The sequence below is a fragment of the Dermochelys coriacea genome, chromosome 5 (assembly GCF_009764565.3).
Source record: "Dermochelys coriacea isolate rDerCor1 chromosome 5, rDerCor1.pri.v4, whole genome shotgun sequence".
NCBI lineage: Eukaryota > Metazoa > Chordata > Testudines > Dermochelyidae > Dermochelys > Dermochelys coriacea.
The window spans coordinates 127,951,816-127,964,347 of NC_050072.1; the positions used below are offsets into that span (position 1 = coordinate 127,951,816).

General features: G+C 50.0%; 2 protein-coding genes across 5 annotated transcripts in view; one reads left to right on the forward strand and one right to left on the reverse strand.

Moving 5' to 3' along the window:
• The window catches only part of LOC119855743, a 30,943-nt gene extending 25,588 nt beyond the window's left edge, over positions 1 to 5,355 (reverse strand). For 2 of the 4 annotated variants that reach the window (XR_006281318.1, XR_006281319.1), the window contains exon 1: positions 4,421 to 5,355. Coding sequence is in view for 1 of the 4 variants with exons in the window: in XM_043514504.1 (XP_043370439.1) it covers positions 228 to 256 (29 nt within the window). In the remaining 3 variants the exon portion in view is untranslated. Of the gene's footprint in view, positions 1 to 227 lie in introns of all 4 variants that reach the window. The other 2 variants (XR_006281317.1, XM_043514504.1) reach the window with 2 other exon arrangements.
• A 2,913-nt stretch (positions 5,356 to 8,268) lies between these two features.
• TRIM14 (tripartite motif containing 14) overlaps positions 8,269 to 12,532 on the forward strand; it is a 42,382-nt gene continuing 38,118 nt past the window's right edge. The window contains exons 1-2 of the mRNA XM_038403701.2: positions 8,269 to 8,286; positions 10,269 to 10,826. Of these exons, the coding sequence (XP_038259629.1) occupies positions 8,269 to 8,286; positions 10,269 to 10,826 (576 nt within the window). The remainder of the gene's footprint in view (positions 8,287 to 10,268; positions 10,827 to 12,532) is intronic.

Sequence of the window (12,532 nt, forward strand, 5' to 3'; positions counted from 1 at the left end):
CCCACTCCACACCTTCCATGAGGCCCCACCCTGCCCCAATTCCAACCCCTTCCCCAAAGTCTCTGCCCCCTCCCTGCCCCCAGGGGGTGCAGGGTATGGTGGGGGCTCAGGCCAGGGGGTTGGGGTGCAGGAGGGGTGCAGGGTGTGGGATATGGCAGGGGGCTCAGGGCAGGGAGTTGGGGTACAGGAGGGGTTTGGGGTGCGTGCTCCGGCCCGGCTCCGCTTACCTAGAGTGGCTCCGAGATGGCAGCAGCATGCACCAGGGGCAGGGCAGGCACCCTGCCTGCCTGGCCTGGCCCGGCCCCGCTCCGCTCCAGGAAGCAGCCAGAACCAGGTCCCTGCAGGGTGGGGTGGGGGGCAGAGGGCTCTGTTTTGCTCTCGCTTCCAGGTACCTCCCCCGAAGCTCCCATTGGGACATATGAGGGTGACAGCTTGGAGGTGCTGCTGGACCCAGCCGCATGAGTCCAGGGACATATAAGAGGTCAACTTGGGAGTGCTGATTAACCCAGTCCTCTCAGATGCTCTCTGTTAGTGTGCGTGTGCATGTGTGTGTCTCTATCTGATTCTGGGGCTGGAAGAACCCAGCCTAGGGAAACCTAGGTCCTGCAGGATAGCTCCATTGGGAGGGAACTTATAGCAGGGAGAGGTAGAGCTCTGTATGGGAACACAAGCAGTACATTGATAGAATTACAGAATCCTCTCCCCCCACAGAAGAGTAACCCTAATGAGCATACCCCAAAGTAACGGGCAAATCTGGTAACAAATTGGTGGAGAATGTGGGCAGCACATGACCCTAATCATATGGTACTTGTTGAGTAGTTGCTCCAGAGTGGGGAAACTGAGGCACAGACCTGTGCAAACTCTCTCTTCCTTTTTCAGACTAAGCTCCTTCAGTGATGTTCCTCTCTCATAGAATATTTGGTAACATCCTGTAACTTTTAAGTTAAGAAGCGTGCTTAGAATAACAGTAGGACCGTGCAATAAGGAGTTAGGGTTGTGCCTTAAAAGTAAAAATTTTAGAGCAATACTGTGACTGTGTGAAAGGGCTTTTGGTAGGGATCATTAGTGAGATAAAGGAAGTAGAGACAGCTAAAAAAACCCACCTTGGCTGCTCGCTTGAGACAGGAGAAAACCAACAGGTTAGAGAGATGGGAAATGAACAAGGGGAAAGGGGGTGCTTTAAGGGTGAGAATCCCCTAATTGAAGCGAGTCTGAACTTTGAACAATATTGCACAATCTTTAAGCCACGGGGTAGCACAAAGGATGCGACTACTGCATGGGCATTATTTTATGCATGTCTGGACATGGGTGAAATGGTAAAGGCAAGGCAGGAACTGGAGCTGGAGAAAAAGCAGTTACAACAGTGTTTGAACAGACAGATGGGTGTGAATTTATAGCAGAAAAGCTTAAAATGGTGACTGTTCTTAAAAATATGCAAGAGAGAGAAGAGACCAGCAGGAATGCAGAACAGTATAGCAAAGAGCGAACACACACAACAGTTTTGTTAGAAGAAGTGAGAGTAGCAACTCGCTTCCTGGCAGATGAGAATAAGGCAGCCAAGGTAGCAGCAGGCCATCAGAAGTGTGAGGCAGAGATTAGTAAATTGCATGCCGAATTTAGTGCCCATAAGGAGGTTGTAACAGCTGTAAGGTTGAGAGAGGATTGCAATTTGGAACCCCCTGGGAAAATAGAGAGACCCCCTAATGCTGATCCCAAAAACCCATTCAACTCTGATTGGCCACACATGCATAATATTGCCCCTGTTTCCACCAGGGAGGTTAAACACACAGTTGCAAGAGCCAATCTTCCCACGATGGAGCTGGTCACGGACTTAGTAAGATGGTCTCCTTGTCAGGCCAAGGCTATTGCCGAGAGACTGGGGCCACTGAACTGTGACACTGCCGGCTTGCGTTTGGCAAATGTACCCCTCTGCTGATGGCATGGACTTAACCCAATTGGCTCAGTTATACGCCTCTCCTTGTGATGAAGATGCTCTGGACATAGGCATAGGTTCTTAGGAGTGGACTGCCCCTGGACCCTGGGAATGGATGATAAATGCTCTCAAAATATTACTGCCTCCTGCTTCCCTCAAGAAACTATATATAATGGAAGAGCAGAAACCAGGAGAGGCCCCCGAAGCTTACCTAATTCAAAAAAAGATGCTGGCAGCTCTCTCTGGGTCATTACCTGACAGAAGAGAATGGGATTGTTACTTCCCATTATCAGGAACCCGAATTAGTACAGAGCACTTAGGCAGGACTAAATTCTCAGACAGAAATGGTCATGGGGGCTGTGGAGGTAGAGCACCTAACCTGGAATGAACTAGTGGCAAAAATCAAACAGGCAGGGGATTTGCTGCGAGAGACTGATGTCTTAAAAAGACAAATCAGCAGAAAGACTACTTCAGAGCCAGTGCAGGCTATCACATTTGTGAATAATGGTCCTCACTCTGCCAGTCGCCCTCCCAATTCTAATCCCCCTACCTCCCACAACCCTGGGCAGCGCCGGGAAGGGGATCCTTAGGAACATGATTTGGATGGAGCTGGAGAAGTTAGGGGAGGATATGTTAGGGGAAAATATGATAGTCAGCCCCTCAGCATCCTGATTAATTGTCTCAGGTCATGGGGAAAAGAGTTAATGCAGGGAACGCTCCCCTCCCCGGCCCACTACCCTGGTACGGAGTGCGTCCCCCACGCCTAAGGTTTGGAGGGGAGGGATAGCTCAGTGGCTTGAGCATTGGCTTGCTAAACCCAGGGTTGTGAGTTCAATCCTTGAGGGGGCCATTTAGGGATTTGGGGCAAAAATTGGGGATTGGTCCTGCTTTGAGCAGGGGGTTGGACTAGATGATCTCCTGAGGTCCCTTCCAACCCTGATATTCTGTGATTCTACTCCCTGTCAAAACCAGATCCCTGCCCCCTCTTCTCAGTGGAGGCTCTCGAGGGAGTCGGCTGATCAGTAGGGGAGCCCGGTTCCCTGCAGGCCTCCCCAGCTAATCGCAAGATTTCAGTGCGACATATGGGGCAGACCCACTGTGAGGGTTACAGTGGGGAACCCAGGGATATTAGCCCAATTGCTAGTGGACATTCTAAGTTCTCAGTGGATCTCCGGAGGGAGACCCAGTGATAAACAGGTTATCAAGGAAAGAACTGGGGACACCTGGGTGACTCACACAAAGGGACATCAGAAGAAGCACACTGGAACAACCGAGCTGATGCCTTAGCCAAAACTTCTGCTACTAGTAACCACACTAGAGACACAGACCAGGTAGAACAAATATAGGCAGTAACTACTCGGGGAAAAACTTTAGGTAAAGGAATCTTGATAAAGATAAAGATATCTTGGACTTAAGTACCCTTCAAGCTGGGGCTACAGAAATCCAGTCCTTAGCCAGGACAGAGAAAGATTCCACAGGAAAATACAGGATTGAGCAGGTTGGAGATGTCTGGTGGGCAGTGGATGCAGGTGGTCAAAGGTACTGGATAGTCTCCAGCCAGGTACCTGGGGACCTGATTCAGTTTGTGCATGAGCAAGGGCATAGAGGAAAACAGGAATATTTTAAATAGGGTTAAAGATACAGGGTGGTGGCCAGGCATGAAAGCGGATATAGATACGCGGTGTGATAATTGTCTGCAGTGCACCATGGTTAATGCTGATCACCAGGTTCAAAAAAATGCATTGGGGCACCAAAGAATAGAGGGTCCCTGGTCCCAGATTCAGATAGATTACATAGGCCCTTTACCCACCACCAGTAGAGAGAATAAATACTGCCTGGTAATAGTAGATCCCATCTCCAAATGGGTGGAAGCCATTGCTACTAAAACCAACTCTGCCTCAGTCACTGCTAAGCAGCTCTTTAACATAGTTTTCTCAAGAATGGGAATTCCCAGAGTAATTGATTCAGATTTGGGATCCCATTTTGTGGGAGATGTTATGCAAGAGCTATGTAAGGTTTTAGGCATTAAGCAATGTTTCCACATAGCTGGACATCCTGAGTCCTCTAGACAAGTTGAATGAACCAATCGCATGCTAAAGGAAGCTTTGAGAAAACAAGTAAAGAGCTCAGGGAGTGATGGGGATGAAAAGCTACCAATCCTCTTAATGGCTCTAAGAAGCTCTAAGGCAATACATGGGTACCCTCCCTTTGACGTTATGACTGGAAGGGAAATGCGTATGCCTGAAAGTTGGTGGTTGGGAGTAGAACTACCTAGTGCCTGGGAAGGGAAGGTGGTAACAGATGAATGGGTACAAACCTTAGTAGAGACGATAGCTGCTTTACACAAGCGAGTGGCAGCACAGCTAAGCATAGTACAGCAAAACATGGACAAAAACTAGGCTGGGGAAAACCTCCTTTGATATGGGAATTAGGCCAACCAGTAATCTACAAAAAGTTTTCAGCAAAGGAGCACTCTTTGACACACACCTGGCACGGCTCCTGCTTTAGTGTGAATCGGGCCATCCCCAGCGTTTATCAGGTAACAATCCTGTATGGAAAAAATGAGAAACACTGGTGAAAATGGTTTCATTCCTCACAGCTCAAAAAGTGGAAGGATAAAGCACCTGACCCTCAAGAAATATCATAACTGTCTTCTCCATCCTGCCAGCCACCCTTCTTGGCTAGCAAGAAGAAATGGCTTGGGGCCATTGGAAAATACATGTCGGGTGGGCTTGTCAGTGCCTACCCTGATGTTGAGGCAGGAAAAGTCCGGAAAAGTCCTTGATTGATTATGGCCATCTTCACATAGGTCACTGCTTCATGTTCACCTGCAATATTGGTCCCAGATTCTCCCCGTGTACATGGGGGAGTGTAGAAGTTTGTTCTCTTCTATGCCCCCTCACAGGTCCCGAACACGAGCCATTACATCCCACTGTTACACCAGTACACTGCTGTTCATAAGTGTCTGCAGTCTGATGCGGTCCAGGCTCTATGCTGTACTTGTGATCCCTCTGAACCTCTGGAGGTGCTGGCCAGCTGGAGCCCAGGAAGTAAAATTGCTACTGTGCTACATGCATGGATTCTATGGGAATGGGAGCAACCCCCTGGCCCTGCAGTGTCGCTACCAGTTCTACGCTGTTGGCAACTCCTCGGGTTGCCCCTGGGAAAGCGTTGCCAATTGCATGCAGAGTGCCACTAGGAAGTCACTCAAGTTTTATTATGAAACTAAGACCACACCAGACTCCGTCCCATTCTTCTGTAAGCCGCTGTGGTCTTGAAAGGGACGTACACCACCAAACGCAACCTGTGATAGCCTCCTGGGTGGTGGAAGGTGATTGCTTCTCTCTCTCTCCTTCCCCCTCGTGGGTGTTTTTTGGCTTCCTCATTCACTCTGCAGCAATGCTCCTTGTACCTAACCTAAAGATCCCTGCAGTGCCCCCAAATCCTGTGGGGTTTGCTCATCAAGTGGGTCACTACCAGAACAAGTCTAACGTGAAAGTGGGGATAGGGATGCGCTGAACCTGGGGCATATGAGGGTGGCAGCTTGGAAGTGCTACTCAACTCAGTCTGCTGAGTCCAGGGGCATATAAGGGTGATAGACTGAAAGTGCTGCTTGACCCAGCCTGCTCAAGCGTACTCTATTCCGGTGCTGTGCCCATGGCACATGAGGGTGATAGCTTGGAGGAGCTGTTCGACCCAGCGTGCTGAGTCCAGGGACATATAAGAGGTCAGCTTGGGAGTGCTGATTAACCCGGTCCTCTCAGACATGCTCTGTTAGAGAGAGAGAGAGAGAGAGCATACCCTAAAGCAACTGGCAAATCTGGTAACAGTGTTCTTAAAATGAACATGTGCTGGGTCATCATTTGAGACTGCTATAACATGAAATATATGGCAGAATGCAGGTAAAACAGAGCAGGAGACATACAGTTCTTCCCCCAAGGAGTTCAGTCACAAATTTAATTAACACATTTTTTTTTAACACGCATCATCAGCATGGAAGCCAGGCCTCTGGAATGGTGGCCGAAGCATGCTAAACATTCATATGCCTCTTCATATGTGGCATGTAAATACCTTGGAACGCCAGCTACAAAAAGTGCCATGTGAATGCCTGTTCTCACTTTCAGGTGACATTGTAAATAAAAAGCAGGCAGCAGTATCTCCCGTAAATGTAAACCAACTTGTTTGTCTTAGTGATTGGCTGAACAAGAAGGAGGACTGCGTTCACTTGTAGGCTCTAAAGTTATACGTTGTTTTGTTTGAGTGCAGTTATGTAACAAAAAAAATCTACGTTTGTAAGTTACACTTTCATGATAAAGAGATTGCACTACAGTACTTGTATGAGGTGAATTGAAAAATACTATTTCTTTTGTTCATTTTTACAGTGCAAATATTTATAATAAAAAATAACGATATAAACTGAGCACTGTACACTTTATATTCAGTGTTGTAATTGAAATCAATATATCTGAATATGTAGAAAAACATCCAAAATATTTAATAAATTTCAATTGGTATTCTGTTGTTTAACAGTGTGATTAATTGCAATTAATTTTTTTGAGTTAATCACATAAGTTAACTGTGATTAATTGACAATCCTAAAATAGACTTTAAAAACTACACCTCGCTCAGACCAGAACTATACAAGCAATTTACTACACAAAGAAACAGACAGGCTTTAAAAAAAAATCCTATTAGCCAAACAAAACCTGCAAGCTGCTGGCCTACACTGAAAAGCCCTATGTGTATGTACTTAATATTGTGTTTACTTTGAGGCTGGAAATGAAAAGCGGCCTCCTGCCTGAGTTTCCTTCAGCCTGACTGTCCCACTGCTTACTCAAGTGATTTCTGCCTGTTGGGTGGAATGCACGTTGCTAGTCGTATATGCACTCTCCCTGACGGGAAACTCTGAAGTGCCCATTGTTAGTGTTTACAAGGAAACTGAGACAGGAAGCCTTTTTTTTTCTTTCTTTCTTTCTAGCCTACAGTTCTGATGGCCTGCTAGGTCAGTGCACGCAGAATTTATAAGGGCAGATTAGAAATTTGTTGTTGCAGGGAGGGGAGTGGTACATTTGCATAGGAGCCTTCCTTATTACTGTTTAACATTCTGAGTCCTTCCTGTGCTGTTAGATCATGCACAAACTCCACCATTCCTGTCTATCCTGCGCTGCCCTCGCATGTCCTCTGTGTTAAGTTCCAGTGTTTGACACTGATGGCATTAATGCTTTTTGCAAAGCACTTTCACCAACTTCTTCACTTGGCCGTTGAGTATCATCCCCATTTTTAGAACAAGCATACTGAAATACAGAGAGGTCATGGGACTTGCCCTAAGCCACACAAGAAGTTGCTCTCAGAGCTGGGATTAGCACTAGCAAAGGGCTGGCAGTGGCTTCTTAGCCCCATTCACAGCCTGATGGCCAGGCAGATGTAAAGGTACCCAGATGATGAGAAGCAAGGACAGCTCCCATTCACCTTACTCCTCAGCATGGACTGCTCTGCTGCTTTGACCTTGCCCTCTCCCGCAATTGTTCCCTCTGGGTGAAATTCACCACAGTGCCGAATCACCATGAGGCTGGCTATGGGACATTTTACACCCTATGTTGAAGGCTTTGCTGGCCCTTTGCACAGGGGTGAAACCTCACTGATCAGAAGCTTCCCAATACACGTTGCAACCATATCTGGTTAGAGATAACAAGACAGGTGCATGACGTTACCAGCCAGAGGATTTTGTTAAGGTTGAAAGTACGTATCTGTGACTTGAAGCATTAAAGACCCAACAACAATACAGGAATTATACAAAAACAGTATCTAAAACTAGGACATTCAGAATCCAGGTGACAAGAAACTTACAAGAACTCTGTAGTTTTATTATAAACATCCCTCCCTGTCCCCTAAACCCTTAAATAAGGCAGGAAGTCTAGGTTAACGTTAACGTCCCCAAGCCCATCACTATTTAAAGAGGAAATTCAGAATTCAGGCTGTCAAAATGCCTGAGAAGATCCTGCAAACATCAGAAACTCCAAGACTACCTTATTCTTCTCAAACAATTTCATATCGAATAAGTGACTAGAAACTTTAGAACCTCATACTCTGAGGTTCAGCGGCTGTGCTAACTAGCCATATGTACTTCATAGAAAAGGGTGTGCTTTACTAATCTCTGATTAGCCAAGTAGCTTCTGACTTCAGTGGGAGTTCCACCCACTTTCACTCCATATTCTCATTAGTTTATGGTATTCTTTCTGCTCTTCTGTATGTCCTCATCTTCCTGCAGGCACTGACTACCTATACCATATACCAATTTGGTGTCTAAGGCCCCAGTCCTTTAAACACTTGTGAACATGCATAACTTTACTCATGTGAGTAATGCATACGTGTTTTCTGAACCAGGGCCTAATTTTCTATTTTCAGCATAAGATTTTAGTTCGATCTTCAGATGTCTGTGTAAGTCCCTCGTGAAGCCATTTTGGCCGCTACTTGTTCCTTCCCCTTGCTCCTTTGGAGGAACTGAATTCTGCTTTTCCTTAGTGATCAGGTGTTTTAGGATTCTCCCACCTCTTTCACACTCATTAATTTGCATGCTCCTTTCTAGTACTACACAATAGTTGCATTTGACCCTTGCATTGCTTCATTCTGTGAGCCTGCTTCTGATTTTGATGAATTCATGTAGTTTGGGGTGAGTGGTATCAGACTTCCCTATTATTCTTTGTCAATTCTCTATTAGGAAGTAGATTTAGGATTAGTAGGTAGATTTGGATCTATTAGATCTCTTTGTTAGTTTTTCTACATTCTGGGTTCTACATAAACTCTTTGCATGTCTGTCTGTATTTGTTTCTTAACAGACATTTGTGGGTGTAGTCTCGTGACTGTGTGGTTTCCTGTTATCTTACTTTTCAGAGTAGCAGCCGTATCCGATGAAGTGAGCTGTAGCTCACGAAAGCTTATGCTCTAATAAATTTGTTAGTCTCTAAGGTGCCACAAGTACTCCTTTTCTTTTTGTTATCTTACTGACTTTTTCGATGTGTGCAAGTCCTCTTAGAGACTTTTTGGTCCTGATTCTTATTGAAACTTAGGCCCCTTTACCATTGCTCAGCTAGTGCAAAGGGCCTTATTTACAGCCAGGCCCATTTATGCTCCTAGAGTGGCACAGAAGTCCGTTAGTGTCAATGTAAATCAGGTCAATTGTGGAGCCTTGTGCACATCTTCCCATACTGAGGAAGCACAGAGCTGACTAAAAAGGATGTTTGGAAATTCCATTAATATAAATCCTATGTTGTGATGGAAGGATAGCTGGATTTAGAGATTAGGAGCAGGAATGTCTGTGAGGATGTTTGAGTACAATACAGATGTGTCTGATAGGGGCCTATATTATATCTGGAACAGTAACATTCAGACTAGGAATGTAGGAATTCCCAAACTGGTTCAGGCTCATGGTCACCTAGTCCAATATCCTGTCTCTTGCAGGGGCCAGCACTGGACACTTCAAAGAAACATGTAAGAACCCCTCAGTGAGCCTCCTGTAGGACTCATCCTGATATCTGGGGGGTTATATATGGGCTTAGCCCCGGAAGCATGAACATAGCATCTCTTCCAAAAATCTGTTAGCATTAATTAGGATAACTCGGATTATTCCCTTTGTGGAGAGTCTCTACCCTAGAAGGGGTTTGCCATCTGGCAACTCCCTGTAGTGGAGACGCACTTTATACCTGCAACCGATTGGATGGTATCATTTATACCAGTTCCCCCAGTGGGACGAGCTCTATCTCGGAAGAGATTCTGTTACCAGTATAACCGTAAAAAGAAGAGGAGGACTTGTGGCACCTTAGCGACTCACAAATTTATTGGCGCATAAGCTTTCCTGAGCTACAGCTCCCTTCATGGGATGAAGTGAGCCACCGCGATGTGGCTCAGGAAAGCTTAGGCTCCAATAAATTTGTCAGTCTCTAAGGTGCCACAAGTCCTCCTCTTCTTTTTGGCGACTAGAGCCTAACAGGGCGGCTACTCTGCAACCTGTGTAACCGTGTTTCTAGGGGGGCGACCATGGCATTGCCAGCAAAAGGGTTTTGTTCAGAGCAGGCCGAGGGGGGCCCAGGTTGTGAGGGACGCCGTTTTGTGGCAGGCGCTGAGCAGACGGGACGAGGAGGGGCGCTGGGTGGCCTGCAGCCCCCGGCCAGGGTCGCCCACCCCCGCCAGCTCGCTCCAATAGCAGGGGCTGGGGCCACGTTTCCTCTCCAAGGGCTTGCGCACGCAGGGCCCGGAGAAAGGGCCTTCGCTCCGATGTGGGACGCGGCTTTGAGCCTGGGCGCCCTGAGGCCGGAGCCCGGGGGCTGGCCCCCCGCAGCGCCGAGCCCGCGAAGAGCGGTCTCTCCCGGCCACGGACCTGCGCGGGGGCCGGCTGGGAGCCGGGGGCGAGGCCCGGCGCGCTCCGCGGCCTGAGGCGGGGCCCGGGCCCGCCCCCTCGGGCCGGCGAGTTTCGGTTCCCGGGCCCGGCGGGAAGGAGGCGCAGCCCGGCCATGGCGCAGCCCGAGTCCCAGCGCGGCGCCTCGGCCCTGGGCCCCCGGTGCGAGCTGTGCCCGGCGGGGCAGCGCGGCGCGGCGCGGCGGAGTGGAGCTGCCTCACCTGCCTGGCCTCCTACTGCGGGGCCCACGTGCGGCCGCACCTCGGGGAGCCCGGCGGGGCGCCCGCCTTCCGCGGGCACCGCCTGGGCCCGGCCGGGGAGGCGGCGGCCGAGCTGCGGGCGCTGCGGGAGCGGGGCCGCTGGTGCCCCGAGCACCGGGAGCGGCCCCGAGAGCTGTTCTGCGCCGACTGCGCGCTCTGCGTGTGCGCCCTGTGCCCGGTGCTGGGCGCCCACCGCGGCCACCGCGTCAGCCTGCTGGGGCAGGCCGCGCAGGGCACCAAGGTAACGGGCGGGGCGGGGCGGGGGGTATGGACCGGGCCAGGACCCTCTATGGACCGGGCTCCTGCCTGGCGTCTGCCCCTCTCTGGCCTGGGCACGCGCCCCTGCCCGCTGCTTCATCCTGTTCCGACTGGGCCTAGTGCCTGGCCCTGGCTCCCCCGGCACAGTCCTGCCTGGTACCCCGCTGTGTAGACGGGCCCATCCCCCTGCATTGACCCCGCTCCGCGTTACTGTGGGTGGAGGACAGGGAGCCTGGGAGTTTCTGGTGTCGGGAGCTTGTAGGACTCCCTGGGGGGAGAGCGCACCCAGGGCCACCCCCAGGAGCCCCGACCCAGGAAGCCTGTCTTGCAACCACCATTGACCAGAGCAGGCTCCATGTGGTGCTCTGCCGGCAGGCTGCATTTGGGAAGCACCGTCCATCCCTTTCTCAAGGAGATTGTTTAATAGATCTGATTCTGGGACGGTAAAGAGCATGAGAAGTGGATCTCCTTCATGCCTCAGATACCCTTTAAGCAGAAAAAGCCCTCCGTCCCCCAGACACTGAAACAGTTTTTCCTTACGCTTTCCAGAAAAGTTACTCTTGGGTTGGAAAGTTTCAGATTCAAAGGAGAATTTTTCAGACAGATCTGAGCAAGTGAAAATGGGGGAGGAAAGAATAGTTATCTTATTCAGAGGGTTTCAAAATATAAACCCAGCGGTCTCAAGTTAAAATACTATGGTCCTGTTTCGCCACTGCTTTGTGTAAGCGGGGGAATGGTCCCGCTCTTGTGGGGAACTTTCCTGGCTTCTGCACTACCCTGGTGAAGTGGGCTAGCGAAAGGATCTGAGTCCTCGCTCCCGCTTCCTTTACCCAGTGACCTCCCTGCCCTTGAGGACTCTGCCAGACAGGAGAGTGGATTGGGAGTCCTTGATTGCCAGTCCTCCTGTCTGGCAGAGTCCTCGTAACCCCAACAAGGCTGGGCCCAGGATTCCTGGGGGGCTCGACCCCCCCCCCCCCAACCCTGCTGTGGTCACCTAGGACAGGGGCTAGGGTGTCCCCACTTCGGGGTACTCTCTCTGCACTGGGCACTTCTCTGACCCACTGACTATTACATACAAGTTAAAGCAAATGCAAGTTATTTAATCAACAATTAATTGTAAAAAGAATAAGGAAAAATGGGAAAGGTTAAAGGAAACACATCACCCCGCTCTGTGGCAGGGAACATCACAAACAGTGTCTCTGGAATGTCAGGGCAGTTCACAGTCTGCTCCTTGTAGGTCCCAGGCCCCTTCTCAGGCCCTGGCTGTGCTGCAGGGATGCTGTGGGTTGGACACTTGCTCTGGTGGTGGCCACACACTCTCAGGCTCTAAGTGGTAAGACCCTTCTTCCCAGTGTCGCCCCTGCCCTGTCGGGGTTACGATCCAAGCCTGGCCTCCAGAGCCTCTTGGCTGAGGCGTCTCCCTGTGCTGGGCCCACTGCCCAGGGTCCCCCTCGCTCTCCCCAGCTGCTCACCGTACCCAGTTCCGGACGGCTCCAGCCCCAGCTGCACCACTCGGTCTCTGCACTGCTGCTGCTCTGCCTCCAGCTGCTTGGGCTGCTTCTTTGGCCCCTCTGGCTCTGGTTGCTACAGCTCTGCTCTGAGCACAGGTCTGCTCTGCAGGCTGCTTCTGTGACTCTGCTCCCAGCACTGACCTGCTTCCTGGGCTGCTTTTCTGGCCCCTCTGGCTCT